This window comes from Taudactylus pleione, unplaced genomic scaffold, assembly GCF_031769625.1.
Source record: "Taudactylus pleione unplaced genomic scaffold, aTauple2 ptg000749l, whole genome shotgun sequence".
In the NCBI taxonomy this organism is placed as follows: domain Eukaryota; kingdom Metazoa; phylum Chordata; class Amphibia; order Anura; family Myobatrachidae; genus Taudactylus; species Taudactylus pleione.
The window spans coordinates 2,250,154-2,265,220 of record NW_028285151.1 but is presented as its reverse complement, the minus strand read 5'-3'; the positions used below and the strand labels follow the sequence as shown (position 1 = coordinate 2,265,220).

Here is a 15,067-nt window from a genome sequence, read left to right as displayed (position 1 = left end):
TCTTGTGACAGTATACAGTATGTTGCCGTGGTCACATTTGTTCTCCTTAGCAGCTCATTCAGGCTTCCGCCGTGCCCCTTTGACAAGCTCAGGCTTGGGTAATTAATACCCGCTCACTCCCACCTCCCACTCTCTGCACCCCAGGTTGGGACTGGCCCTTATAAAAATGGTACATATGATTTAGACATCCATTTAATCTGCAGTTATATGCCAGGATTTTTGTTTTTAAAGGAAGCAGACGGGCGATATTAAAAAGGTAGGTTTCCCCCAACTTCATTTGAACAATAGAAATATGGGTTATGAATTTGTTGCAGCAAACATACACAAAAAAGGTACATTGGGCCTGAATCAGAGTTGTACACTATGCCGAAGTTTTCACAGGTGAGCGATTATCGGCCGTCTGCACTTGTATTTGAGTCACACTGCACATGCGCCAAGGTACATTAACTGTAGTAGCCGCGGCCATTTTCCAGTAGTTATACAGCGCCGGACACCAGCACCAGACTCCGGAGAGGTAAGTAATGTTATGGGTGCAGAGTGTGTGGTGCGGGGCCCTCCTGGACCCAGGTGCCCGTATTCCCCACACACACTGCACCCATTATAGATACGCCCCTGAATAGGTGTTTGGAGGGATGAATGCATATTGTACATTACCTATGTAAAAGACATGGTCAAATTTATTCTCTAGAACTTCCAACAGGTCACAGTGCCCTCCAGAGATCAACTGATAACAGCTCTGAAATAGAATAGTATCATTTTATCATTCTTCACTTTAAAAAGGAGCAATATTAGGTCTGACAACAGCCTACACAAATCCCATGACAAATGAGTATTACATAGCAGTAAGAAAGCCGTCTTCTTATTGGGTGACATTCACATTGTGGTGTAGTTTTCATTGAAAAAACGGTGTCAGAAAATGTGACCTAGCTTTTGCAAGTTAGTGAGGTCTTACTGAAGGTGTAAAGTAAATTGATACCTTGTTATGATAGTCTAATGGTTGTTAGAAATTGATTTACTTGGGTGTGGGTGAATGCTATTATGTACACTTAAAACCAATTTATGTAGCTGAATATGGAATTAGTTTGTGTATTTGTAGTGATGTACTGCTGAAATATAGAAGGTAAAAAGGTTTGAATATGGTTTGTGTGGGGTCTAGTTCATAAACAGACAGCGCAGGTGTATTGGAGAGGGCACAATGTTTATAGGGGCATGATGACACTTTAAGGTTAACTGGATGTAGGCGTATACAAGATCCATCATTGGTATTGATATGAATCCAATTATTCACATGCTATAGTGCACACTCACGTTATCCATATACAGGGGAAGAAGTGTATGCAGCAGGTCAGCAGTGTGAGGACAGGTCTCTGAAGGCTTCAATACTACACAATTACCTAGCAAAAAAAACAAAGCAATGCAATCTGGTAACTAACCTTAGAGAGACTGCATCATTTCTATACACAGACACCTGGCTTTCTGTCATCTGGAACAAAGTCACCCTCGGCTTGATTGAATCCAGACGCCAACATTGCAAAGGCTGAATGTTTGTACTAAGGTGAGGGCAAAACACCATACGTGAGGGTGCCAATGTGTGCTGCATTTATTGAGTAGTTCAGGCGTGTCTTCTTATTTAAATAGAGCATAGAGGTTCTATTGTTTCAAGAATCAAAAGCAAGCATCACTGCTTGTCCTACACTTCTTACCTACACCAGAGCATGGAAGTGACCTGTCATACAATACATAGAGCATCAAAGTGGCCACCATACAATAGAGAGCATCAGTGACTGCTTTATAACAAATTAAGACCCCCATGGGTACCCAAGTTAGACACTGGTTCAGCCCCTTCTATATGCAGTACTATGATTGGTGGTTGATCCCAGGGGAAGTACTAGCTAGCAGGAAGCAGAGCAATGGCATGGGTCGGCCAGCTGGCCACACCCATCAGCACAATGTGGAGTTCACTGCAAAGTGGTGGGGCCTTAATACGGCTCCATCTAGATTGTGGTTCCGGATTCCCAGTTCCTGTCACCTGAGGTACACGTCCTGCCAGCTCATTAAATGTAGCACCTTACAAGTTCTTCAGATCAAGGAATTTCTTTTTATAAGGTCTAGATACAAAGTTAAGTATACAATAATATAGTAAACTAAATCCAATTTGGTGCCCATTCAGACTACCAAGTGGTATTAGTGTACATTGTAGTGACTGATGTAGTATGGTCTCTCTCAGAGGCTACAGTTCACAATAACAGTACATTATAAAATATTTAGAATAAGACACAGTATATTGCAGTTATTATTTTTCAATAACTAATATATTTCAAACTAATGATGTTCCTCTATAACCAGCATGGAGCATGCTCATTTTACAGACTATCAATACCTTTATTCTAGGGCTTAAAAGTACGCTCATAGAACAGCTGCTTTAATTTAAAGGTAGTGCTCAAACAGCCAAATCTGGTTGAACTTGTTACCATTACCATAAATACACATACCTGCAGCCACAGCTCCAACCATGGGTATAAGACAAAGTTGTACTGGTAAGCTCCAGCCACCGATAATCAGCACTACACCTACAGGCTCCTTCTGTACAAAACAGCTGTCCAGGAGAGATGTCTTTAGACAGAAAGAAGGAGGAATTGAAACAAAACAAACAAAAAAAAAAAAAACTATGTATAAATAAATTTATACACTTAAAAGTTGACTAATAGTGCGAGGCTTAAGCATACCAAACTCTTCTGTATAGGTTCTGGCTCCATCCAATTGTCCAGGTTATTTATTGCATAAATGGCTTCATTTTTCACAGCAGTGATCTCAGATAAAACAGTCTCAAACCTGGGCTACAAGAGATATTTAGCATCTTGTGAAAGTGACCACTCTCTAAATACATTTAACATTAGGTTGTTTTGTTATACTGTGTGGCGTGTTCTGTACGGCCAACATAATCCACAACATGAAAAGGATTCTCCCTCTCCCCAAAATCTGCAAATTGAACTGTCCACCGGATTATTTCAGCATACATCATGGATAAGATGAGCTCATACAATATTCCATTGTTATACCAACATAGCGATAAACAAATACAAATGTGGTACAAGGGAATTGTTCAGTAATTAAATCGTCTACATTTGATCACAGTTTTCTCGGTATCAGATGCATTTGCTTGTGTGCGCTCCAAATAAAGTAATAAGGAATAATCGGTCCATTTCTAGCACATGCTCAGAATCTGAAGTATTCCGCTAAATTATTCCAATACATATAAAATACTTCCATGCATCATCCCATGTATACTATTCAACGAAAAACAGATTGTACAACAACACTTGAAAAAAAAAAAAAAAACACACACACACCTCTACAAATTCATGGCATGTGTATCTATTTATCGGATTTACAGTATATGAAGTTGAAAAGCTTTGACCACTGTCTAAAGACTTTGGGGTCTATTCCCTAAAGCTGGCCCCACATCTAAAGCTTATATGTCCAACCAGCCAACTAGTTGATTAGTTGGAATGAAAATCTGGTAAGGTATGAAAGCAAATCAGCAATTTGCTCCCAAACGCGGGAAAATGGACAAAAACTGTTTGAAAAATTGTTTAGATCAAACATTTAACAAACTTGTCTGACCACCATTTTCATCTGTATTCTGGCATTTAGGAGGTGTTTGAAAAATGACAGAGGAGATGATTGGCTGGGACTTCTCTTTCTCCATTTTCTCTCTCTCCAAGGCTTAGTGAATAGACCCCTTTGTATTTTATCACCACTTTAGGACATCCCACTCATTCAGGTCAAGATTAAAAAATACTTTGCACTTTAGGGCTTTAAATAATGATAAAGGGAACATCATTACTATTAATTACGTACGTGTGTTATTTTTATTTTGTAATTAGAGAATAAGTCTACACATTCCTGCACTTGGCCCACCCTCACTTGGGGTCAATATTTACTAATAAATGAGGAAATGTCATAAAACATTCCCAGTAACATTGTAAGTCACAGATTTTTCAGAATACTTTTTCCCAAGGTATTTTGACTACTCCGAAAAACAGCTGTCCAGCTATGCTCTTCATCATGATTAACATCCACCCGAAATCAGAAATGAAATTGTTAGACATTAGGGGTAAATTTATGAAAGTGCTGGTTTTTAGAAGTGGAAATGTTGCCCATTGCAACCAGATTCTAGCTATTATCTTCTAGAAGGGGCTTGAAAATGAGAAGTAGAATCTAATTGGTTGCTATGGGCAACAACTCCACTTCTAAATACCCGCACATTAAGAAAGTTGTAAAGAGACTGCAGGAGCACTTCATACATGATACTGATGCACAATGCTACCAATGTTTTAAACATGTACAAATATAGGATAGAGACAGTCTTGGTGTTTCTTCCTTTTATTGCAAGTGCTGGCTGAATATTAGCAGAAGGCAGGACTTACACTGTGAACAATGTAAAATTGCAAACAATGCACAAATGTAAATCAAAAGCTAGATTGTCCAGGCTCTTTTCATAGAGTGGTTTCAAATGCTGACTGTGGGCAGGGTCTGCGGGTATGTGCTGGGAGAGAACCAGAGTGCTAAAACATCCAGGTACCGTACAGACCTGTCTTTTTGTAAGGACCGTGTCAGCCTCAAAAACTTGCTGCAAACATCGTCAGTTACCTGATAAGGGTTATGATAGTTAATTTGCACAATTTCATGCTGTACAATTACCACTACCTTTATCTAAATCCCTCCAAAAAATAATAAGACCCCCCCAGCCATTCATTATCCCCTAGATCAGAGGTGGGGAACGTCCGGCCCGCGGGCCGGAATCATTTGGTCTGGCTCTGCCTGGGCTGTGGCTCTCTCCCCCTCAGTGGCAGCAGGCAGTGCAGCGGGTGTACAGGGCTGTCATCAGCAGGGCCAAGCTGTTTACATCAGTGCTGGACTGAGAGGACCCCAGGGCTGCCCCTCCACCTCAATTGTCACACGACCATCAGGACTGCCCCTCCAGACTCTGCCTGGCGACATACAGATAGCCTCCCCCTCCTCTTGGCTGCCGGAGCCCACCAAAATGAAGCAGTTCCAGCCATCACACTAGGGGTGAGTTAATTAAATTTTTGACCAAATATAGCAGGCTAATTTTTAAGTTAATAATTTTGTATGGCCTGTGAATGATGTTATAAATATCCAAATGGCCCTTGGCAGAAAAAAAAGGTTACCCACCCCTGCCCTAGACCACTCACTACTGTTGGCGTCACTACTTGCTCAGATGAAGTCATTATATTAAAGTCATCAATGAAAAGTGAAATAGTAAGTAAACAAGTAAACCTTGTGCATATCCTTCTCCAGTGCTTCTACAAACTCCGCTTCATGTCTGTCCAGCATCTGCAGTATGGCTCGTAGCTGTTCCAGCCTAAATAAATAAGACTTTGTTTTCCCAGAGGAAAAGGCCTCTCGTGACTTTTTTAGGATTTCTTCACACAGAGAGGAGGTGGAGGATTTTCTTGCTGGACTTTCACCAGTCATTGACCTATGGCACATAAAGCTACAATAGGAGGCAGTCCTGTAACAAATTATCTTTTTATTTTCCTTTTGCTTGACAGAGATGGTCTGCCGCTTGTAAAGGGGGGCACACTAATAAAAGGAGATTTTCTTACATGGTTAAATCCTTTTATTCAGAATCCATAGGTGACAGTCATTATCATGGGTATAGGCTGGAGAAGGAGGAATCCGGGCACTAACTAGTTAAAATTTCTCCCCCAGAAGCCCCAGCTCCTCCTCCCCTATATCCCAGCCCCAGGCAGGCCAGTTTAGTTAGCAAGCCCAAGGCAGGAGTGAGTAAGAGGAGAAGGAACACACACAGGTCCCAACACCCAGAAATGCCAAAAGGAGACTGGAAGCAGAGTAAAAAACCCTGCCAACCCGGAGCATCAGGATGGGTGCTCTGTGTCCCCTATGGATTCCGAAGAAAAAGGATTTAACCAGGTAAGACCATAAATCTCCTTTTCTTCTTCATGTCATAGGGGGACATTGTCATTACCATGTGATGTTCCAAAGCTAAGCCACTACGGGAGTCGACATGCCAGAGCTGCGCTAACAGCCCTTCGGACAAAATATGCAATTGCGGTAGTGAAGGTGTAAAATGAATAGAAACTTAGGAATGTAATGGCAGAGGACACGAGGCCGCCCTATGAAGTAGCCTAGGTACCCTGATGAGCTGTCCAAGAAGTACCCACCTATCTGGTGGAATCAGCAATCACCAAAGATGGAACAGGAGGCCCGCCAGAGCGTAACAGATAGTCAAACAGAGCAAACTGGCCAAAGTCCATAGTGAAGGCAGTCAGCCCCGTCCGTGAAAGTTGTAGACGACAAGAAACAGTATTCGCTCTGTGGATTTCCAGGGTCCTATGCACCTAGGACCAGAGGCCAAAAGCAAATTCAAAGAATGATCCAGTCCAAGTGAAAAAACAGAAATGTGGAGCGACAGGATAGCGAGCCCAAATCTGACATCCCCCGGGTCAATGCAATAGCCGGTAGGAAGACAGATTTCCATTTAAACGGACATATGTCCACAGAGGGTAAAGACTCAAAGGACGACAACTATAGAGCCTGAAGCACCAAAGACCAGTGCCAAGCTGATATCGGAACAAATGGTGGCTGTCAGAGCAATCTGACTCTGGAAGAAGACCGGAAGTGCAGTTCCACACCTGCAAAGAAAAAATGCAGAGGCCCCAATCCAGACCCACCTGGAACAAACCCAAGAGAGGGAAGGAAAAAAAAAAAAAAAAACCACACACTCTGGGGTTAAATTTCCTGTCAGAACACCAAACTAAGCAAGTCAGTCAATGTGGTGAAAAAAGTCTTGCAGAGGAAAGACATACGGGCATTCAGCATAGTACGACTGACTGCCCTAGAAAACCCTAGGTTCGCAGAACAGAGGTCTCAAGAACCACCCCATTGAAGAGAGACTGTTCAGAATTGGCTGGAAGTGCAAACCTGAGACAGAAAAACCAACCAAGACTCATGGAGAGGCAGAGGAGATCTACGTACCAATACGCAGTGGCCAATCAGGTGTTACCAGAAACACCATGCCACTCTCCATAGCCTCGGTAGACAACCCTTGCATCCAGGTGTTTGAGGTGGTCACTACCAGGTCCCAGAGAACAGCAGAGGTCAGTGGACTTCTTGGTAGGGTGCCCTGTAGACCAGAGCTGTTTAACTCTGACCTGGAATTAATAACCTTGAGAAAAGGTTCCCTCTTGCTATCTGTTGGATCCTTAAAAGATTCTCCATTAGGAATAGGAAGGGTTCATGACTAGGCAGGCCATGAGAGTACCCTGAGGAGGAGACTCCCATTTGGCTTGATCCACCTTAGGGAGCACCTAAGCCTCAGCTACCTGCACAGATGATAATTCTGCCAAACCTCTTATTAGAATGACAGCAGTGGGATCTAAACTCACACATCCGAAGAGACTGGAACCAATATCCAGCGCCTTAGACCACTTGGCCATGCTACCACTGGCTGTGCGGAAGGGAGCCCTTCAGCAATAAGAAGTCTCTGCCCTTGAAGCAATGGACATTTTGCCGTTGCGAGCTAGGGAAACCTCAGTTTCCGAAATCATAACCGGACAGGGGCATATAAATATCTAGCCCGGAGGGTTTTGCATCTGGAAAGATGCATACAGCTGCACTAAACCCTGCACCGATGAGATAGTACAACCGGGTGCAGAAGGGTCTGTAAAGATACAAGCCCTTGGGTAGCCAATTAGTCCACTGCAACATTACCAGCAGTCCTAGCTGGTTGCTAGTTGAAGACGTGGCCGACTGAACCTTCAGGCTGCAAAGCTGCAAAACCATGGACACAGAGCCCACGATGGTCCATAGCCTGAAAATATAGAACCGTGTTACAAATACTGCAGGTGCGCAATACTGAAGCACCCCCATCCATGGGTGCCTTGCCCATGGAATACATGAAAAATGTTCCAAGGCTGTCCCCACACATCAACTAGGTAAACTACTGTGTGTATAACGAGAAGTGCAATGAATGACCTCAAAACAGAAAGTGTGGCTTAACAAAAGAGAATTTACCCTCCCCTGCAGCAATCCTCCAAATAAGAGTCACTCTGACCACCAGGAGAGGAGGCCGTGCCAGAGATCAGTGTTAGCACTGTAAGCTACAATTACATGCACCAGAGGTCGGTGCACCCTGTGCCGACCCTTAACAAGGCGCCCTTTCGCCTCACGCGACCGAAATTGGGGTGTGGCCTAATTACCATGGGCCACACCCCCTTCACAACGTTATATGGAGGCGTGCCCGCATGGCATGCCTTCAAATAACGTCAGGCTGGGGATAAAGCCTAACCCTACGTCACTGGCTGGGCTTCCCCCAGCCCTTTCCCATCAGTGAATGGATGCCGCGCGCATGCGCGCTGCATCCATTCACACTCCGGGGGTCCGGCACCAGCTGTGGTGGTCCCCAACCTCCCGTGTGGAACAGCGGAACAGTCCTGTCTCGCTGAAATCGAGATACTGGAGAGGGGTGCGCCCTCTACGGGTGGTGCCCCTGTGCAACTGCACTGGTCGAACACCCTTAGAGCCGGCCCCGACATGCACACACAACATTCAATGCTATAAAAATGGGCATTTAACTCTCAACAATCCAAACTCCACTCGGAAGGAAGGAGCTTTAATGTATAACCTGTCCACAGAGGGGAAGGTATACAAGGAGACAAGAGCCCTTTTGCTGTTCTCCAGGGACTAACTGCAGCAGGCACAGATTGAATGCCTGCTCAGCATCTCAGTTGGAAGGGGAGAAAGAAAAGGATGATCCCTATGGCATGGTTTCTGCAGTGAGGGAGATCGCCTGGGGGGCTGTATGGTGAGAGCCTACTGTTCAAGTAAAAGTGCCGATGGTCTCCTACACCAGCGGTGACAGCTGTTGCAGTGCGGCTCCCTGAAAGCAGCTTTTACCTTGTGTAGCGTCCGGCTGTAGCTGCGGGTCCCTAGAGTGTGCCAGGGACTGGCTGAAGGCATTGACCCACTGTTCCAGTGCTGCGCCCACTGGCCATGAGGGTCGGTGGAGCGGCAGTGCGGGCATCCTATAGGATGCCTAGCACACACCCTCAGTTAAAACCAAAAATTTCAATAAAATAAAGAAAAAGAAAAGCAGTCTCTAACATAGTGGTGCTGCTGCAACAACTAAAACAAAAAACTGACCTGCCTGGGACTGGGGGTAGGATATAGGGTTAGGACTAGACTATACAGTGCAGATGGACCTGTGACGTTACACCCACGTGACCCGGCCTGAAAGGGGGAGGGGTGGGGATGCTAACGGGGGGGACCAAAAGTGTCCGCTCGCCACGCTTCGGGCACGATGGCTCGCTGCGCTCGCCACAAATATTTGTTCCCCCTCTATGCCCTAGTGGATGGTAACGCAGGAGCGGTCCAGCCTCCTGCAGCGGTCACGTGGTGGATACGTCACAGAGGTCATTTCTCCAACTAAGAAATAGCAGCAACCTAGGATATAGGGGAGGAGGAGCTGGGGCTTCTGGGATTCTGAGAAACATTTTAACTAGTTGCTTCCCCGACTTCTGCTCCAGTCTGTACCCATGGTAATGACTGTTCCCTATGGCGAGGAAAGACCCAAGTCCTGCTGTCAAATAAAAAAGGGCAGATCACTATTTCAGATAAAGAATAAAAGGTGAAGTTCAAGTTGTAGTATTTCTAAATAGGGGACACAGATTGCAACAGCAGTGGAAATCTTTTCTTGTGCTCACTGTATCAAGGTCAGTGATATATAAGTGGATGAATGTATGCGGTGTCGGACTGGAGCATGAAGTGCAGTGTCTGGAACCTGATCCCTAGAGAAGGGGGGGGGCCTCCGGCAGTGGGGCCCACCGGGAGATTTCCCTGTACCCCTGTGGGCCAGTCCAACTGAATGTATGCTAGTCCATACAAGGCTGACATAAATAGAAACCTGTATTTTTTGGAGCGCAAAATGTAACAGTGGTTATACAAGGAGCAGTATATAGCATACAGCGATAACAGTGCCTTGTATAGTGACACGCAACATCTCACTCACATTAAAAGTTTCAGCTTTTTTTTTTTTTTTTTTTTATACCAAAGACATAAGCATTATTTAGCATGACAGACAACAACATATTACATTCAAAAGTATTAAGACCACATTTCTGTAAAGACAGTTAAATTAGGCAACAAGTACCTTTATTAGCATGATTATCCTCACTCACAATGTACTCTACAATGATTAGGTTACGATCAGCTAACTCTCTGATGAAATTATAAAATCGGATTGCAATGTGCTTTGAGCCATCAAGGGTGCATACTCTGAGACAATTGTACCTTTATTATCACAAAAAATATTGATAGCATCACTTTTGCTGACAAGACCTAACCAGTGTTGCCTACCCTCCCGATTTTAGCGGGAGTCTCCCGTTTTTTAATCAACCCTCCCGCTCCCCCGCAAACATTACCGAATCTCCCGATTGTTTCTAACCCTCCTTGAACTGCGCATGCGCAAATCGGACTGCCGGGGGGCGGAGTTTACGGAGGGTACGTCATGACGTCACGACCCGTGACGCCATGATACTTAAGGGCCGGCCACCGCGGGGTTCTGGGTAGCGGTGGCCGGCTAGTCAGGAAGCTGTGCACGAAGTGTGCTTGTGGCTGGGAGGTGCGGCGGGCAGAGGCAGAGCAGAGCGGAGCCGGCAGCGCTGCACTCACTGATCAGCAGCGCTGCACTCTGTGTGCACAGACAGGTGTGTGGCCTCCAATCTAATTATAAGGGGCCAATGAGACCTCTGTCATCTGCGCTATATGTATACCCTGATGGGGGCTGAGTGTCACAGGCAATATTAACTGCACTTTGAAAGGGCACTCACTGACAGTCAATAAATTGATAGCTGTCAGTGAGTGCCCTTTCAGAGTGCAGTTAATGCCTGTGTCTGGTCACTAGATATATAACAGAGCTGACTAATACAGCTGCCCCTAATCATTGGCAACTATTGTCTAAGGACATTTAATGGTTAAGTTAATATTTGATTTATATATTTTTTTGAACAGGCAGCTGTACTTTCAGGAGCCTCCTGCTAAAATGCTGCTGTTAGTACTAAAGTTTTCAAATGCCACTGCAGAACACGCCCCTAAATGACTACACACACCCATAGGTGAAGCTAGACACACCCCCTGGGCAAGACATGACACGCCCTCTCAGCGGCTCCGCGCGGCACATTATGCTACCACCTGCAATCTCCCTGAAACTACTTTTCAAAAGTAGGCAAGTATGGACCTAACTCGTATAAAGTCTATTTAATCCACATGGGCTTCTTTTGCAGTCTCTGTAAGAGCCATACAGTATTTTCTGCTTCATCTGTGGCTAATGCTATAGTGGGCTGTTTTCAAATTGACCAGGTAATGGATCCCTCCAATGTAAACAGATGTCCTGAGTAGGATTGTCGGCGATTCTCCTCGTAACCCCAGTCTGCAGCCCAGAAAGCTTTTAAAACACAGAGGGCCTGATTCAGAGCCGGACGTTCTGACAAGAGCGCTCGCTCTGAATTAGGGCCCTCCTACCTAATATTGGAGCGGCCTCCTGACCACCCACAGCTTATGCGAGCGGCCAAAAAGATGGTCGCGAAGGTCAAGACCATCGCGACCATCGAGCTTGCGACGAGACCCTGCAGTAGGGTCTCGCTGCCGCAAGCCCAGGAGTGCTTTTGGCTCTATCAGAGCCAAAAGCACTCCCACTGACATCACTAGTGATGTCAGTGGGGCCGGCCCCAGACGGTAGGCATTCCCATGGGAACGCCTCCGTCTGGGCAGCAACGCCCCCGGCACGCCCACCAAAGGGGGCGTGTTGTCAAACATCGACAGCACGCCCCCTTTGGTGCGAGACCCATAGCGACGGCTTGGCCGTTGCTATTCGGGTCTCGCGCATGCGCTCAATGGAGCTCCCTCCGTCGTACGCATGCACATTAGGGCACCATCGACCCGCTGGCAAACGCTCAGCGCTCACGAGCGGGTCAGAATCAGGCCCAGAATTCCTGTCCTTTGAGAACTTTACTAAAGCAGTCACTTTCAAGTATCTCATAAGGTGTTTAACTACCATCCAGTGCAGCTTTCCAGGATTAATTGCAAACTGGATCACTGCATGTGTGTTGCCTGGTCATGTGCCAATACTTGCGTACATTGGAATCGGAATGTATTACCACCGGACCTAAGCCCAGCAGATGAAATCCCGACTAAGGTAAAAAAAAAAAAAAAAAAAAAAAAAAAGAAGGAGTACCCTAACCCTCCCTTAAGGGTGCCTAACCCTAACCTCCCCCGCAGTGGTGCCTGACCCTAACCCCCCCCTTCCCCTAGCCCAGAGGTTCCCAAACACTGTCCTCAAGGCTCCCCAACAGTTCAGGTTTTAGAGATATCCATGGTTGAGCACAGGTGACCTAATTAGTACCTCAGCCAATTTGATTTAGCCACCTGTGCTCAACCATGGATATCTCTAAAACCTGAACTGTTGGGGAGCCTTGAGGACCGCGTTTGGGAACCTCTGCCCTAGCCTAACCCTCCCGGCGGGGGTACCTAACCCTAAGTCCTACCGGGAGTGCCTGAACCTAAACCCCCCCCAGTGGCTATAAGCTCCCGACGTCCGGCTTACCTACATTCGGTATGCTGGGCGTCGGGATTTCGGCTTGGGGCTGATAGGTGCCAGTATTTAGATGCTTATTATTAGTCCTATGCCGGGCAGCCAGCATGTCGATCGTCGGCTTCCTGACTACATCCCCGTACATTAATGTCCAGACAGCATTTTGAAAAGAAATACCTCTAAATGTTCTCAATCTCGGCTTCTGAATTCGGACACAGACATTGAGGTCTACCATTGTAAACTTTAAAGCATTCCTTCAATGTACCTTTACTGGTCAAATGAAATGGTACCTGCTTGCCCATCTTGTACAATTCTCAGACCCAACAGTTGGTGTGTTGGTCCTAAAGCTTTTAACTTGAATCTCTCACTCAATGATTCCTTTACATGGATTATTTGATCCTACTGACCTACAAGCAACAAGTTATCAAAGTATACTACTATGATATACAATTTATTGTTCAACCACTTGTAATACATTTTCGAAGAAGGGAGGCACCTAGAGCCTATATAGGACATAAAGGACAAACAATATACTAATATGATAGATATTTAATATATAAAAAATGGCTTATAAATTAAACCATGCTGATAAAAATAATCACTTTATACATCACATATAAAATACAATGTACCCTTTATACAAATGATCATACATAACAAATCCACATCTCTCAGGACTTTCTATTTGCTATGAGGAATATCTAGCTACCTGTTAGTGACAGTGGCGTAAGTTCATCCCAGACGCCCGGAGGCAAGTTATAATTTGATGCCCCCCCAGCAGCAGCTGATGGTGTGACATGGAGTTCTCCACTAGTGTATGGTGACTTCTCAGGTGCCGGGAAGGGGTGCCATGTATTGGGCGGCCGTGGTGGTACTCTCCGAGTACATAGTTACTAAGTGGGGTGAATATGTTGTGGACAATGGAGGAGGTGCCCTTTCAGAGCTGGAGCCCGGCGGCAAGCGCCTCCATTGTCTCCCATAGTTCTGCCCCCGGTTAGTGAGATGTTCATATCCATAGAAGCAGCTAATGGAATGAACTACACATTGACTCTATAATAGGCTGGTATTTCAAATAATATTCATTACTTAGCAGCATATGTATCAATTTGTAGCTTCTTGTTCCCTGACAACGTTGCCAGTCCTTATAATGGACTCCAATAAAGATTATTTAAATGGAAAGCTGCTGCTCCGTAGTAAATGTTTTGGCATGTGCAACACCAGGGCCACAACTAGGGGGGGGCTGGAAGTGCACGTGCACCGCCTCACCCGCTGCTAGTGTCCTCCAGCCAAACGCCGCAGGGAGGCTCCAAGCCAGACGCCCGCTGAGATTTTATTACCTGCGTGCACCGGGCTCCTTTCCTGCAGCACCGCAGTTGCTGGAGTTCTCTCCTGAACTCCAGCTTCCGGCTCTCCCCACGGGCACATCTAGGGTCTGAGAGCCCCTGGCAAGCTAAGGGACAGCGCCCCCCCCTTCTCTCTTGCATTTTCCCCTACCACACAGTGGTGGTAGGGGGGGGGGGGGGTTGTTCAATATATATATATATATATATACACACATACACATACACACACACACACACACACACACAACATGCTTACAAACACACACAGCATACATACACGCATAGCATGCTTGCAAACACACACAGCATACATACACACATGACATGCTTACAAACACACACAGCATACATACACACATAACATACAGACATGACATGCTTACAAACATACACAGCATACATACACACATAACACACACAACATACAGACATGACATACTTACAAACACAGCATACATACGTACATGACATACTTACAAGCATACATACACACATAACATATACACAACATACTTACAAACACACAGCATACATGCACACACACATAACATACATGCACACATAACATACACACAACATACTTACAAACACACACACAAGAGACTGACCTGTTAACACAAACACACACACCCCCACCCAACCAACACTAACAAGAGACTGTCACTGACCTGTTAACACACACACACACACACACCACCACCCCCTACCCTGCCAACACTAACAAGAAGAGACTGACCTGTAACCTCACAGTGCTGTGCCGCGCCGAACAGCTCCTCGATCCCTTGCACTGGGAGATGAGTCACTGCACCATGCGGGAGCCGAGGGAGGCAGAGCAGAGCTCACAGCAGGGTTGTGGACAGATCCCCTTCCGTAGATGTACCTACTGAAGGGGATCTATATACACAACCCTCACAGCAGCAAGTGAGGACAGCCGGGTGCGCTGCTGATATACACTGCAGCGGGCACCCGGCAAACAAAACTTGCAGCAGCGGCCGGGTCAGCATTCTGTGCTCAGTGTGGCTGTGGCCACCCGCACCCTACCTACCTATCCTTTCCAGCGGGTACCCAGCACACCATAACCTGTCCA

General features: G+C 45.8%; 1 protein-coding gene across 5 annotated transcripts in view; it reads right to left on the bottom strand.

The window, feature by feature from the left end:
* The window catches only part of LOC148477097 (aldehyde dehydrogenase family 3 member B1-like), a 39,125-nt gene that overhangs the window by 15,460 nt on the left and 8,598 nt on the right, over window positions 1-15,067 (bottom strand). For 2 of the 5 annotated variants that reach the window (XM_088457240.1, XM_088457238.1), the window contains exons 3-7: window positions 5,305-5,506; window positions 2,727-2,837; window positions 2,493-2,613; window positions 1,309-1,394; window positions 655-736 (exon numbers count right to left, since the gene is read on the bottom strand). In XM_088457240.1, coding sequence (XP_088313366.1) covers window positions 655-736; window positions 1,309-1,394; window positions 2,493-2,613; window positions 2,727-2,837; window positions 5,305-5,506 — 602 coding nt within the window. Of the gene's footprint in view, window positions 1-654; window positions 737-1,308; window positions 1,395-2,492; window positions 2,614-2,726; window positions 2,838-5,304; window positions 5,507-14,716; window positions 14,760-15,067 lie in introns of those variants that run through there. The other 3 variants (XM_088457241.1, XM_088457242.1, XM_088457243.1) reach the window with 3 other exon arrangements.